This window comes from Anneissia japonica, unplaced genomic scaffold (assembly GCF_011630105.1).
Source record: "Anneissia japonica isolate Jap-2015-1 unplaced genomic scaffold, ASM1163010v1 scaffold3940_len624931_cov186, whole genome shotgun sequence".
NCBI lineage: Eukaryota > Metazoa > Echinodermata > Crinoidea > Comatulida > Comatulidae > Anneissia > Anneissia japonica.
This window is the reverse complement of record NW_022713530.1, coordinates 98469-114252: the sequence shown is the minus strand read 5'-3', so window position 1 is coordinate 114252 and position 15784 is coordinate 98469. Positions and strand designations below refer to the sequence as shown.

Sequence of the window (15784 nt, the reverse complement as noted above, 5' to 3'; positions counted from 1 at the left end):
TAAATACTGTATGAAGCTAGTTTAGTACAATAATGTTGACAATATAATAGGATTAAAAATGAGAATGCCAACCAAAAATGATTTTGTTTTATATTTCTTATAATATTCTTTAATGTATTTTTAATTGTTATAGCTATATTAATTGCTATCACAATAAAAGAAACTATGGATGAAAAGAAAATTGTGTAAAAAAAATTTAAACATGGCAGAGTTATGTAAACAGAAATAGGAAATATGGATAGAATGCAGCTGGAAAAAATACTGTAGCCCCATCCTTACTATTAAATAGTGGTAGTAATACAAAAGCAGTGTGTATATAAATAGCTACTAATTTGCATACTGATGAATAATTCATATACCAGTATAGAGAAAATTATTCGCCATTGGCACTATCTTTTGTAAGAAGAAAGAGGACAATTTGATTTGAACTAGGCAATATTCTTAATTTACACCACATTATAAATAGACTACAAAATGTATCTAATTTACATTTCTATCAAGGCCCAGACAAACAAAATTTTGATTTAATAAAGATTTACATTAAATGAATTGATATTGATGTTGCGATGTTGTAGAGCAACTCAAAAAAGAAGTAATTGTAGATATACTAGTAATTGTAGACCCACAGATTAGTTGAGAGCATCTACGTCAAATTATATAAAATCAGTAAACTTCTCCTTCAAAAACATAATTTTATGTAGGCCCTGTATCTACATACAGTAGTTATTCGAATAAATGCCCCCACCAGAGCCACATTTGGAAAAAACACCTTCCTTAAACGCCCTGCTAAGTGACTAACGAAAACTAATTGAAGCAATATTTTTCTTTCAACACATTCTATAAATATTGTACTTCAGTAGAATTACATTTTTTCTAACATGGTTTGGATCAGCAAGTCTTTATGTTCACACAATAACACGTTTTGAGAGTAATTATGTGTTGTAGTTTCACATTTACAATTGATTTATTTACTTTATTTATTCTTTCTTTTTACTGGATTGCATTTTTACTAACATAGTACTGCTTTCCAAAATGGTCCAGTTACAAAGTACAGTAAAGTAAAAAGTAATAAAAGTTTAAGGTTATATAAAGGAATTAAATTAAAGTCGAAAATGTACAAAGGTAAAAATCTTAACTAAATTACATTTAAATCAATAATGATTGAATTTGGAATTGGAATTTAATAGAGATGGAATTTAAGGGGCATTTATTTAAGTATATAAAACATATCCATTTACCACCAAATATAATAAACGCCTCCTTTGAATAAACGCCCCCTCAAAACCATTGTCAACAACAAACGCCTCCTACAACCAACACCTTTGGGCGTTTATGCAAATAAATAAACATTGTTATGTATTCCTTCCTTACAGAAAAATGCTTCATCTAACCCATCTACCTAAAAATCTAATTCAGAAACCTAAATTCTACAACAAAATGTAAGAATAGTCACTCTAACGTTTATGGTTTATGTGAATTAACGAACAGGAAATGATTTTAAGCCTTGCCAACTACCAAGTGAACCATATCAAGCTCAAACCTATGATCTTGTGAACAATAGTCCTAACTTTACCATTGTGCCTCAGTACTCCATAGAAAACATACTATATGAAATTGTGTATCCTTGATTTTTTTGATTGGTCTATATATAGATCCTTATTAGGTTTGTACATGCATCTATGATTCAATCAGATTAATACTCAGATCCTATGTTGATCAAATTAGTTTGATTAAATTTACTTTAACCATGAAATTATGACTATACAACGAAGGAATAATTTACCATCTCCAACGTACACATATGAACAAAGGCATCCTTCCTTTAGAATCTTAATTTGATGGGCAAAACCATATTCAAGTTGTTATGAGGGGATGAACGTCAGTGGTTGCTAATTTCCAATAACACCTAATCACATGTAAAGATTCTTTGCCTTTACTACATTAGCATTAACGAGAATGATTTTATAGTTCTTTTTTTTTTTAACCTTCAAATTTCTTTTATTCTCTTCCAAATCGTTTTTATATAGGATTTATATAGCACTAGCATATACCAGTGCTCTGCACCACTCTGAATGAGTGGGGAAGGTGACGATGCATATAGTTAAATGTTATGGAAAGTTGAGGAGGCAATCATGGTGGATGGCCTGATGATCAGTTGAGGTGCGCCAATTCGCAAAATAAGGTGATTTTTAACTACTTTACCATGATTTTTTTTGTGGGGGGAGTGGGGGTGGAGACTGAGGTGGAGAGTAATTTTTTTTTGGGGAGGGGGGGAGTGTGCCTCCCTGTGCACCGCCTAGATATGCCACTGTTCCCATAACAATTTCTAAATGCTTAAAGGTATTGTCCCCTGAAAATGACCAAAAAAATATTTTAAATAATTTAGAAATTTAACTTGCTCATTTTGCAGTTTCATACAAATTACTTGTGCATAGAAATTTTTGAATTTTAAAAATGTGTACCCTGATTTTTTATACTGGATAATAATAAAAATATTAAATATTTCTATTATTTTTTTTACTGTAAAATTATGGGGCAACATTTTAAACACTAATTTCTATATTCATGTTGATAATTGTTATGTTACTGCCTAGATATGCCACTGTTCCCATAACAATTTCTCAATGCTTAAAGGTATTGTCCACTGAAAATGACAAAAAAATATATTTTAAATAATTTAGAAATTTAACTTGCTCATTTTGCAGTTACATACAAATTACTTGTGCATACAAATTTTTGAATTTTAAAAATGTGTACCCTGATTTTTTATACTGGATAATAATAAAAATATTAAAATATTTCTATTATTTTTTTTACTGTAAAATTATGGGGCAACATTTTAAACACTAATTTCTATATTCATGTTGATAATTGTTATGTTACTTCAAAATGAATTTTTGATATTTTTTTTTCATCAGACAATACATCTTTTATGCAGACCTAAATTCTTGATGAAGATGGGAAAGAAAACATATTTTTCCATCTGCCAGTAAGTTATAGCGCACTCCCTTCTATAATATTTACAAAAAGTTTAGTGTCCAGACAATTTCACTCTAACTGAGCCCCATTTCAGAGTAAATTGTTAAAACAAATTCTGTGTCTTGAGATAGTGCATAGATCAGTAAATATAATATAATTATTTATTCATTCATTCACTCATCTCATGAATTTCACTTATTTCATTCATCCCACTCATCTATATTTCATTCATTTAATCATTTCATTCATTCTCTCAATTACATTTAATGTCACTGATTTATCTTATTTAACATATTTCATGAATTCATTCGAAATAGAAAATTACAACACTATACATTGCTACGTTCCAATCTATTACCATTCTCATTGTATTTCAAAAATTTGTATTTACTTAAGAATAGAAAAAAAACAAATACTGAAGTACATAATATTATAAAATCGACAGCTTATAATAATGCTTTGTGATTATTCAATAAGTTTGATCGCCCATAAAATTTGGTATTATATGCATCAAATGTCAATGCAAATTTTAAAAAAAAGTGAAAAACTGTACATCTAACTAGAACAGTGTTTAGTGAACTTTAAACTTTATATAGTGTCATAGTTTACCATGCAAAGTGTGAGGCAGCTTTCGATATGCACAACGCGATTTTTGTTGATATTCAACAATGACCACATACACAGCATTTACAATATTCATTTTATCATCAATAAGTGATTTACAATAGTTGTATTGTTTCATGAGTAAATATTCTATAATACTGCTGTACACAATTTTAATTTATTTATTTTATTTCAACGATATTTTTATCGTTATTTTATTTTTTGAGGGTGGTCCATCCAGCCGGAGATGATCATTAGGGAACCTCAATACAAGATACAAGAAACAAAAGGAAATTTAAATGTGGTTATTTGTTTGTTATCGATGACTGGCAATGATGACTGGCATAGCAAATAGAAATCATACCAATATAGACAGCAATCCTACCTTTTTTCTTTCATTTTGCCTGCATCAATAACAAACACCACGTCGTCGATAGTAACGGATGTCTCGGCGATGTTTGTCGAGATGACAACCTTGCGTTCACCATCCTTCGCTTTCTCAAAGACGGAATTCTGATCCTCACTTGACAGACTTGAGTGAAGGGGAACAAGCTTATATCTAGTAAAAACAAAAATAAAGTTCAAATAAGTGGACGAAAAGCGAAGAAGTTAACAAAGAGAAATCATTAGAAATCTATTACTTAAATAATTTTAACCCCCGTGAAATATTTATTTCTAAAAATTATTTATTTATTTTTAAAATTTGTGTTTATAATTCATGCACAGTAGCAAATAACAATTTGAATTTTACAAATAAAATTATTATAACCAAAAGTAATCAAATTATAGTATTTTTATTTGTTTTAGGCCCAAATGATATATCAAACAGTAAACTTAATCGCTTTTGTGGCATATCCCTTCAAAAGATAATCATGTACACAATGAGCTAGGTCAGTCAGCTGAACTAGTGGTAGCTACTGTGTGTGCTCTAGCCGTGGAGATCTCTTGGTCCTTGGTCTAATCCTATCACTGCTCTCCTTGTGTATCAGCTAGAGGTCTGAAATTCAATTTTGAAATGCGCACCGTCTTTTGGATGAGACATTTAAGCTGTGGTCTTGTGTGCAAAACTAGCTCATGTGCATGCTAAAGAATGCAGTGCACACTTCAGAAAACAGTAGGGGATTGTCTCCCGGTGTACTGCCAAATTTACCACCAGAAGGACCCCACTGGAAGTAAGTCTTAGGACTTAAGAAAATCCAATCCAATCCAAGTCAAGATGCCCCACATAAACTCATTATGTCTCATTATGAGGCTTAGGAAGTGGAATTGAACCCAGGACCCTGAGATTGGAAGGCAAGCTGTTCAGCTTTAACCACGAAGCTGTTCAAACTTCATACCAAAGTTTAAAGAAAGCTAGGGAGTCAGTAGGCCCATCTTACCTGATGGTACATTTTGGAGATGACATTGAGGCTTTGAGGCGATCAAACAACATGGTGATCTCTGCCAGGCCTGGTAGAAACACAAGAATAGCGCCCTCTTTGGGAAACTGCAGAGACAAATTAAATGCTTCATTCATAATTGTCTGTATAAAATCTTTAAAAAATTTTTTTAAAAACTCAAACATTCAAATAAGTATAAAAAATAAACTTGAATTCATACTTAGCAAGTTTAAGTCCTATCCAGACTATTAAATTTTATTTGACTAAAAACGTATGCCTTTATATAGTCATGATATGCCCTTATATAGTCATGATATGCCCATAAATGGTCATGGTAAAAGAGCAGCTTAACTCAACCGGCTAAACTGGGGGTAGCCACTGTGTGTGCTAACTGTGAAGGTCTCTTGGTCCCCGGTTTAATTCACACCACTGCTACAATTGTATCTCAGATAGAGGGCTAAAATGCAAGTTACAATAGTGCAGCGTCTTTCGGATGAGACGTTTAAGCCGTTGGTCCTGTATGCATTATGGCCCATGTGCATGTTAAAGAATGCAGTACACTCACCGGTAAAGAATAGGGGATTGTTTCCCGGTGTACTGCCTAGTCACCACCAGAAGGACCCCACTGGAAATAAGTCTTCTTCAGACTTTCCTGGGTTATCCTTGGTGTTGACACCGAATAAATCCATCCATCCATGATGTGATGTCATTATGACCATGTTCAGGCATGTCATATGTTTTTATAATAAAATTTAATAATCTGGATAAACTTTAAAACAATTACGTTTCGCTGATTTTACGCAATCAATGACTGGGAGGAAGAGGTTGGGTGGGGGGAGGAATTGGGTGCTATCTTCAAGATAAAATATTGCTGCAAGAAATGTATATCATTTGAAGTTTAAAAAACAAGTACTCACTTCATGTTCTCCAGCAACTATCCATGATATTAATCCTTCAATCAGATCGTAATTAATCTTATCATGATCCAGTATCGACAAAGACTTTATAGTTGACTTTGTATAATCTGTAGAGAAAAACAAAGAACATCCGTAAATTCCCAAATGTTTTTCTAGCACTGATATTTAATGTATACATTGTTTTTGAAAGAATAAAAAGTTCTTATTTTGGTTGATATTGCATGATTAAATACATTATTTTTATTACAAGTACCCTTTTATTTAACTAAACCATATATAACTGTTATTATTGAATATGTAAAAATTGATGATTAACATCTGAATTTGCATTACAAACCACATGAATGTACCAATATCAAGAAACAAAACAGCATTCAAAATATATTCAGACAAATATTATAATTAGGAAGCTTATGGTATTTATGTATGACAATTCTGTGGAGAAAAAAGTGTTTTTACAATTATATATGTTGTATCATGTAAAAAATGTATCATCTCTTGAAATTAACTTGCTAATTTTTTAATAAAAAACAAATGATTAACTTGAGCATAGAAATTAGTGAATTAAACAAATTTTGTACTGGATAATATTTTTTCTCCCGATAAAATTATGGGTAAAACATTTTTTCCCCTTTTTACAGGAGACAATAATGAATTCTGTGAATTAGTTAACCAAAAAACTAATTATAGTAGAACCTCCTTTGAGACACCCATATTAAGGGGACACCCCTATTAAGGGGCACCCTTATTAAGGGGACATTTGTTTGCTGCAAATCTAAAGTGTATTTTTTATTAAGGTGAAACACTTTTGTTGGTCCACTTTTAGTGTATTTCTAAACTTTTACCTGAATATCTGTAAGCCAACTGTCTCTGAGTGATGTTCCAATCTTTCATGTGGTCTTCTGGGGGCTGAAAGGCTGTTGTGGACTGCATAGCATTTTCCACCTCATCCCAAACACTTCCTGAGAAGTTGCCTTTGGTTAGCTCCTTGGCCACGCTCTCTGATGTCACCTGTGCTTTACGTTTCACCGGTCGAGAGTAGGCGGAGTTCTCCTCCACCACAAACCTGTATATGGTAAAATAGAAAAAATTTTTTTTTTTCTAAGTATGATCTTTGTTAATTATACCTATTTGTATTTATCTTTAAGCACAAGGTCAAAGATATGCAAAACAGGAAACTTATCACTCCTCTCTGGGGACTGCATATGCAGGAGCAAGGTATATCTTGTTTAAAAGTTTGCATGGCGAAGTAATATCATATATGTTTAAGCTTGCGGTACACCAAGTAGGTAGTTCTGAAAAGAACTGTTGGAGTTGAGAAAGTCAGATAAGGTATATCTTATCTAATTTCGTTTAAGAATGTGTTAGGACACTGCAGGACATACATCCCTCCTCTAAACATTCCGTATATCTCTGTTTCTAGCTTCTAAAACTAGTTTGGAGAGTCTACCTTTAATCATTCATCGATCTTGTTGTCAGTATATCATAAAATACAAAATGTTTCTTGAGTAGTTGGTATTGTGTAAAAACCATTTCAACAGTAATAACTTTCTTTCGTAAATTTTGCACTTTTGAAAAGTTTTGTACAAATATTAACATTTTTATCTTATGACTTTTTCGATGCATCAGTATTCTTTATACTCTAATTAATCAATATTGTGGACTGTATATTTGTACTGTACCTTGTATACTCAATGGCATCCTCCAGAAAGTACTGTTGTACAGGAAAAGTTTTACCTGAAAAGAACAAGTAAGTTTTTGGGTTATTCCAATATTTTCAGAGGGTAGTTTTCTATAACTGGTTGGATTAATCAGACAAGCATTAATGAAGTAAACATCTGGGTATTAGCTACATAACCTCCAAATCCTGCAGTTTTATGCTATGCTATCTTTGCTCTCAAAATATCAATGAGTGTAAAATTCCATAAAAAAGGAATTTATATAACCACCATTACCACTACAATAAGGAAACTAAATTACTGTGCCATCATTATCACTAGCATCTATGGATTCCTATGTCAATTGCATTTTTTGTATAAAATGCATAGAGGCAAGCTGTAATATGGGCTACAAAAAATTACTATTCTTATTATTATTATTTATCACTATATTTTAGAATCATTTGGCTATACAAGTTCTCTTTCTTGACAGATGGGCAAAAATTACAGTAACTAAGTCTACAAATAAAACTAAAATGAGCCCAATGAGTGTGAGCCCAATGGGGCAGACACAAAAAGCCTCTGTAAAATTAATACATGGTCTAAATTACTAGCTACAACCCCACAACTAGGCCTAAAGTTGTGTGCAGAAAAAACCGACATAATGCTACTTATGGTTTTATCAGTGTATAATCTTGGCAGCTAGCTTCTGAACTGTAAATACGGTGTTTACTCTGATCAAATAGTAAAACCCATGCCTCTTTACAAAACTTGAGTGTAATAGCTCGCTTGTAGACATAAGAAAATTCAAACGGCAAAAAAATAATGATGACGATTACGTAATATGTATTCATGCGCTAGGTTGAATGATTCTATTTCACTTTCGAAGGTAACTTTCGCCAAAGAAAACTTGTCTCCAGTTGATTCATTCATGTAGAAAAGAAACTGTGCAGACGGACAAAATGAAAGATTCCAGGTTCAGAGGTTAAAGTTAAATAACTATTTGCATGCGATCTGAATATCATGTTCTCACCTGGAATGTCTATGACGGGACAACCGCCAAAATAGTTTGAAAACAATTCTGCATTCAAGGTTGCGCTCATGAGGATGACTTTGAGATCTTTCCTCTTTTGTAGAAGATTCCGTAGTATCATTATCAAGAAGTCGCTACAACATACAAGAATCAGACACAGGTTACAAAGCGGTTACAGGCAGGATTTTTCTTAATCTGATATTAATAGTACAGTTCACTTTCCAATTTGAGACTGCTTTTTAGAATTAAGAATCTGGGGTGGTCTCGGAGTTTGATCTCCAATTAGAGGATTACCTTTGTGTTAAAAGACTGAAGATTATTTGGTTCTTTAGAAAAGTGGTCTCGAATTGGAGGGGTCAATTACATAAAGGGTTCTCAAACTGGAGGGTGCAGTGTATTGTTGAGATAATTTATAAAAGTTAGTCTTAAAAGTGCTGCTGTCATTTCATTTATATTGTTAATTAAGGTAACTATAACAACTTTATTTTCTATCAAAATAATTGTTTATTGTAATTTATCATAACATTTAAAAATGCTCAGGATCTCGATAAGAGACTTAATTAAATATTGTTACTCTTCAGATAATAAACAAAGTTTATCATAGTTAAGACAGGTTTTGTTCTTTCATAAACTTCCAATCAATCAATGAATTAATCAATAATAATAGTAATTTCTTATTCCACCTCATTCCAATCGGAAGTCGGAAGTTTGAGCTGGGTCCCAGGGTACCTGTGGCAGCCACAGTGTAGCGCCACCCAACGTAACTAGATGTCACATGACAAGCAAAATTTAATCTTTTCACTAAACAGCACTGTCTTGATACAGCAAAATCTAAAAAGATGTTTAAAAAAGCTTATTATTGTTAAGTGTGTAGCAGTAGATTGGACATACCTTTCCTCACTTCGTTCATGCACTTCATCTACTATGATGTGGGACACACCTTGCAGCGTAAAATCACCCTCTAAACGTCTCAACAAAATCCCTGTTGTACAAAACAACAGCCGAGTACTGGCAGACTGGGTGAAAAAACAAAAAAACAAAAGCATGTTGGAATGATTTCATGAATAACATGAATATAAAACAATTTTATAATTGTTATACAGTTAGATTGGATTTATAACTACAAAGCTCATCAGTTAACAAGGATTCAGGCAATTTGAGGTGAAGTCTAGTAGTGAATTCTACAGGGATCAAGTAGTAGAACCTACAACACCCCTTACCAGGTGGAATTGACAGATGAAATGATTTTACCTAATTAATATACATGAAGTATAGTTGTTGTCCACTAACTGTACACCTTAATGGGGTCTTTTCTCTTTTGTGCCTATCCACTGTTTGGTATTAAAAATTGAGATAATCAACTATACTAAAAAGGCAAATTACATAACAATGAGGGGATGCAGTTAAGTAATATATTAATATATTTTATAAACATTGGAATCATTCTTTAAATACTATCAATCAATATTTACTTACTAAATTATAATGTATTGTAAATCATATATTTAGGCGAACAAAAACTTAACCTTCAACAAACCTGCATATTTTCAAGACGAATCTGGTATCCCACAATGCCTTTGAGTCTTTCTGCACGTTCCTTTGCCACACGGTCAGCAACTGCAACAGCGGATATTCTCCTAGGCTGTGTGCATACTATATTGCACAGTTTTGGGCCAACTTGTTTGAGGGAAGCATCTAGTATAAACTGAGGGACTTGGGTTGTTTTACCACAACTGAAAAAAAATGTTTGAGAGATAACAAATATATGCAAAGTTTTTGTGTTTTAGGTTTATTTCATTGGAAATTATTTGGTTCTGAAACATAGAAGATATCATTTATTCAGCTTTAGGCACTAGGGCCAAGGATATGCCAAGCAGTGAACTAAATCACTCTTCAAAGTGGCAATCCCATCACAAGACAACAGGGGCTGTATGGGCCAGTACACCGGGGTAACTCTCAACTCATCTCGAAATATTTACTGGGTTCTTTAAAGTGCACAGGAGCCAATTGTATACACTGGGCCTACGGTTTATAGTCATTATCTGAGAAGACTTGTTCCACCTCCAGAACCATAGGCGAGCATGCCGTTCGAACCAATGCCAATATTAAAGCTGTTGGTTGCAGCATCAGTGCCTTAACCGTTCGACCATTCAACTCGCCATCGCAATCATAAACTGTGTCTAACTTATCTGTAATGACAGCTCGGTAGGTCATTGCTCATGTGATACCATGACGAAGCAATGTAGTACCATATAGAGGTGATACTTTTAAAAAGATATGCTTTGATACACACTTTAACAAGTTTTTCTTTAAAGAAAAAAACAATTTTTTTTTAAAGTTAAGCACTGATATTACATACCCTGTCATACCACTGACGACCACTACCTGGTTTTCATTCAAGACTTTCAGGATCCTTTCTTGCTCCGACCACGCGGGAAGGTTCTGGCGCTGGGCAAGCATGGACTTGTAAGAGGAAGATCCCTAGAAAATTGTATTTCAATCAAAATAAATTGCAATCTTCACGAAACATGCAAAAAAACAACAAACAATTCTTGGCCACTGTTTAGTTGCTTTTAAGTTTTTAATTTCTATTAATTCCAGACAAAATGTTTGGCTGCTCAACATTTATCAATCTAAATTTTAAAATACCAAACAATGTTAAATATTAACTTTAACAATTGTAATTATTATAAGGCACTACAATATTATTAGTAGGCCTATAATTACTATGCCCGATTATCTTAATCGATATCAGCACTGCCATTATCATCATTGTCATCATTAACATGACTTGTACCATTATCGTTATTAATTATATTACTTTACTAATATTATGATTATTATTATTGTATTATTGTATTATTAGTATGGTTATAATATTTACAAATAATATGAAATGAAATTTCACCTGTGTTTTCTTGAATTGATTTAGTTTAGTTGCTTTTAAGTTTTTAATTTCTATTAATTCCAGACAAAATGTTTGGCTGCTCAACATTTATCAATCTAAATTTTAAAATACCAAACAATGTTAAATATTAACTTTAACAATTGTAATTATTATAAGGCAGTACAGTATTATTAGTAGGCCTATAATTACTATGCCCGATTATCTTAATCGATATCAGCACTGCCATTATCATCATTGTCATCATTAACATGACTTGTACCATTATCGTTATTAATTATATTACTTTACTAATATTATGATTATTATTATTGTATTATTGTATTATTAGTATGGTTATAATATTTACAAATAATATGAAATGAAATTTCACCTGTGTTTTCTTGAATTGATCTTTAAGCCTCCTATTCTGCCTTTCAACAGACTTAGGATCTCTTTGTGGTGGTATGTAATCTTTGCTTTGATTCTTCATGCTCTCTTGTGGCAAATTCTCTGGCTTAAGTTCTTTCTCTTCCACATCCTTCATATCAGAATCCACAGGAACAACTTTCTTTGGATGTGCAGAACGTCTTGGAATTTGGACAGGAACCGGAAGACTCAAAGGAAGAGCGGTTTGCATCAACATATCAACCACTTGACTCTCGTCCTCAAGAAGCGAGACAATGCCAAACACCGACGGAGAAGCATTTTCAGCGTGGCTCACTGCTTCCTGGAACAATCGTTTTGATATATTAAGGCACTTACTATAAGAGAGTTTGTCGTTTGAGCTCAAGAAGGCAACAAGAGGTGGTTCATTTGGGTATTTGTTATTCTCTGGAAATCTCACTTCTATCTCATAGAATTTTGTGTCTGATAACTCTTCTTCTGGAACGAAACTAATTTTGCTTTTTTCTTCTGGCTTTGCATGTGTTTTCCAGCACCTTGCGCCATACCTGCAATTACCGCGTAAAAAAAATTCACATATATCTTCGATTCTAACATGAGGTTTCGATTTCTTCTCAGCTTTTATTTGTGCTTGGTACTGTTCACCGACAAACTCGTTCATGTGTTGAAGCTGAAGCTTCAGTATCCAAACACGATTTGGAATTCTTTCCTGGAAATCGTCTCCGTAAATGGAACTCAGCGCAATGGCTTCTTCTTGACGTTGTTCAATGCAGCTGTCCATTGATATCGTGCTGTCATCAATTAGATTAGCGGCACTGATGTCACCTTGGTAGCACTGGGATAGTAACACTTCCAATGCCACATCAAGCTCACCATTGCTTTCTTCTAATGCTAATAAACAGTGATCCTTATGAAATCCATACCTGTGTACAAAAAATTAATGATAAAACTGAATGAACCAGCGTTTTAGATGTGTCGATAGAGAGGTATTTACTAATATGACATATTTTTTTGTAGATGAAAATAGATTGAGCAGGTTGTAGAAATATGATGAGTAAACTCATAATGATGATATTATAATGTTAAGTATATTTAAAGTGAATCAACAATAATTAACTTTTGGTCTGAATGATACAGTTCAGCCTAATGCTGTGAAAAAAAACAATCTTCTTGAAATTTAAGAAACTACAATCAATATTATTATCACTATTTTTAATAAAGAAAATCATTATCCTTATTAATTTTTGTAAATCCATCAATATTTCACTCAATTAATTACAACACAAAAATTGTTTTGAACATAATAAAAAACCTTATACTTGTTGAAAGGTACTGTATAAGTTGAGGTCTTATTCCAGTTGGCAATAGGAAGAAATGTGAGGGAAAGTTAATTAAAATTACCAGTATTTAATTTCTTTACCTTAATAGTTTCCTCAAACTGTATTTATTCATAAATTCAGGACTTGTTTTATCAGTATTTTCCTCTGCTAGTGAATTCGCCTGAAATTCTTGAATTTTTAGTTGTTTGGTTGCCATCCAGTAACGACTATCACTCCTTACATGTGAATCTTCGTAGTCATCGGTGCTGAAACACAAATATAATTAGAATGATTACTATAATTCTATGTTTCACAGTAAATCACAAAATCTACAAATTTTAAAGGATCATATTCTTGTTTATTGCTAATTTTTAAGTTTAACTATTGAACACATTGAAGGGATTACCTGCATTAAGTAGGTTAAGCACGTTAGGTTTAGGTTTTGTCACTATTCAAGCCTTGCTTGGGGTTGGGGGTATATTTGCCATATTACAAAATGCAGGAAAAATAAGAGCTACAAGCAAAAAGTAACAAGTAAACCAACTTCTGCCATTGTTCATCTAAATGAACACCCCTACAAAGAAAATAGAACTGTCCCTCTCAGGGCACCACACAATAAACAATAACATATATCAATCATAAACCTCCATTACATAATGTTTTTATGCATACACAAATTTTATAGTGTTACAAGATTACAAGAATATTTCTATATTAATTTACTCACTGTTTGCTCATAAATTCCTGGCCATGGAGCTCATGTAGAACGTCCCGCACCATCTCTTGATTCTGTGGTTGCATATGGAGCTGTTGCATCTTAACTTTGCGTACATCTCCCCAAAACTTTGGTTTCCTTCAAGGAATAATTAATTATACCAATTTTAAGCATCGAAACTTTGTGGACTCTGAAGTCAGGTGGGTTCTAGTAGGGTAACCAGTGAATTCGAGCGGATGCCACTTCGAGCGGATGCTATTTCCAGCGGTTGAAATTTCGAGTGAAAAAGGATCCTGTTTTGCAAACATGAACTTGTGCGAATTTCCTATTTTGACCAAACATTAATTCTGATATTTTTTTGCCCTCTTCAGATTCAAATTTGCTATAACTTTGTGTTTCCTTCTGATAACTTATTATTATTTGTTATAATAGCCTTTTTCTTATATTCTTACACTTATTTTATATATATTTTTCTTATATTCTTACACTTATTTGGCAGTGGCATATTCAGGGAATGCAAAGCATCCCCCATTGCCCGCCACCCACCCTCCATCCATTGAGAATGTTCAAAGCAAAAATTTGTGTATAAAAATAACCTCATATCTCCATTACCATCGAGCTTCACTCCACTCTCATTTTACGGCTTCTAATGTAGATAAGCCACTGATATTTGAACAAAATAAACAAAATGAAAATTTGACGTAATATTTAGTATCTAATTAAACTGGCAATTAAAGTGTCTACATGCTTCTCATCTGCAATTACAATTATGCCAATGTCATTAATTTTGATAGTCTAGTCATCTCCGTTACAATTACAATCATAATTATAATTTGTTTTTTTTTACTACAAAATCCCACTAACTTGCGCAATTTAATAGATATAAGTGCTTGTTAGCAGCCATTTGGTGGTCGGGATTTTCAAAGACTATGATTCAAATATGGAATAATTATTGAAAGTTTGTGACTCACGATTTTTCTTTTCATGCTATTAAATAAATTTTTAAAATTATTTTACATTATAAAGTACAGTAGTTAATCCGGCAGTGGGGGATCTAGGTATAAGAGACAGGGCTAATGACGTGCTAAAGCAATGTGAGGGAACTAGCTGAAAAAATAGTGTGGGTATGGCGTGATTTTGAATTACTGGAGCATAAATGCTGATCGTACCAGCCTGTAATTGGCGAGTGCATCAACAGTACTTGCTGTTGAATTCTTTTGCTTTATATTAACATTTTTGGTGGCAAGCTTGGTATAGAAATCTGCAAGTTAATATACAGTACTGTATTCAATTTATTAACTAGGTTATTAGGCCTACCTGACATTTGATGTGTTAGGAGTGAAACTAGGCTTAGGCCTATCTGATGAATGCTTCATCGACGAATTTCTGTGTTCATTTCGTTTAAAAGATGAAGATGATGAGGGAGAATTAGAATATGAATTGTGAGTAGGCCTAGGCTGAGATTTTATAACAGGATCATCATCAATAAAATCTGCATAAATATCATCAAAATCATCATCGTATCCATCTTCAAAATCGTTATTATAATCTTCATCACTATCTTCATCGTCTTCGCCAAAAAGGTACTGTGAATTCATGGTTGTATGCACTTTCTTATGTGAAGTATTGGGAGGTCTACCACGTAAGCCATTGTTGCCACCTGGGCCACCACGACCAGCTGACGAAGAGCCACGAGCCCTGCCACGAGCCCTACCGCGACTCCGGCCTCTCCCACCTCGACCATCTCCTCCACCACCAGTCTTTGGTTTGGCTCCACCGCCGCCGCGGCCCGAGTTATGTTTCCCGCGTCCCCCACCCCTATTTGGTTTACCTTTCACTCGTACTGCAGAACTCATATCTCTCAATTATGGATAGATTTTAAGCCGATTTTA

General features: G+C 33.3%; 1 protein-coding gene across 3 annotated transcripts in view; it reads right to left on the bottom strand.

The window, feature by feature from the left end:
- The window catches only part of LOC117108498 (putative ATP-dependent RNA helicase DHX57), an 80163-nt gene extending 64386 nt beyond the window's left edge, over positions 1–15777 (bottom strand). For all 3 annotated transcript variants that reach the window (XR_004445374.1, XM_033250516.1, XM_033250518.1), the window contains exons 1-13: positions 15210–15777; positions 13905–14030; positions 13279–13443; positions 11848–12781; positions 10929–11050; positions 10107–10302; positions 9461–9585; positions 8570–8703; positions 7561–7615; positions 6724–6944; positions 5879–5985; positions 4962–5068; positions 3968–4141 (exon numbers count right to left, since the gene is read on the bottom strand). Coding sequence is in view for 2 of the 3 variants with exons in the window: in XM_033250516.1 (XP_033106407.1) it covers positions 3968–4141; positions 4962–5068; positions 5879–5985; positions 6724–6944; positions 7561–7615; positions 8570–8703; positions 9461–9585; positions 10107–10302; positions 10929–11050; positions 11848–12781; positions 13279–13443; positions 13905–14030; positions 15210–15748 (3005 nt within the window). In the remaining variant the exon portion in view is untranslated. The remainder of the gene's footprint in view (positions 1–3967; positions 4142–4961; positions 5069–5878; positions 5986–6723; positions 6945–7560; positions 7616–8569; positions 8704–9460; positions 9586–10106; positions 10303–10928; positions 11051–11847; positions 12782–13278; positions 13444–13904; positions 14031–15209) is intronic.
- Positions 15778–15784: the final 7 nt, after the last annotated feature.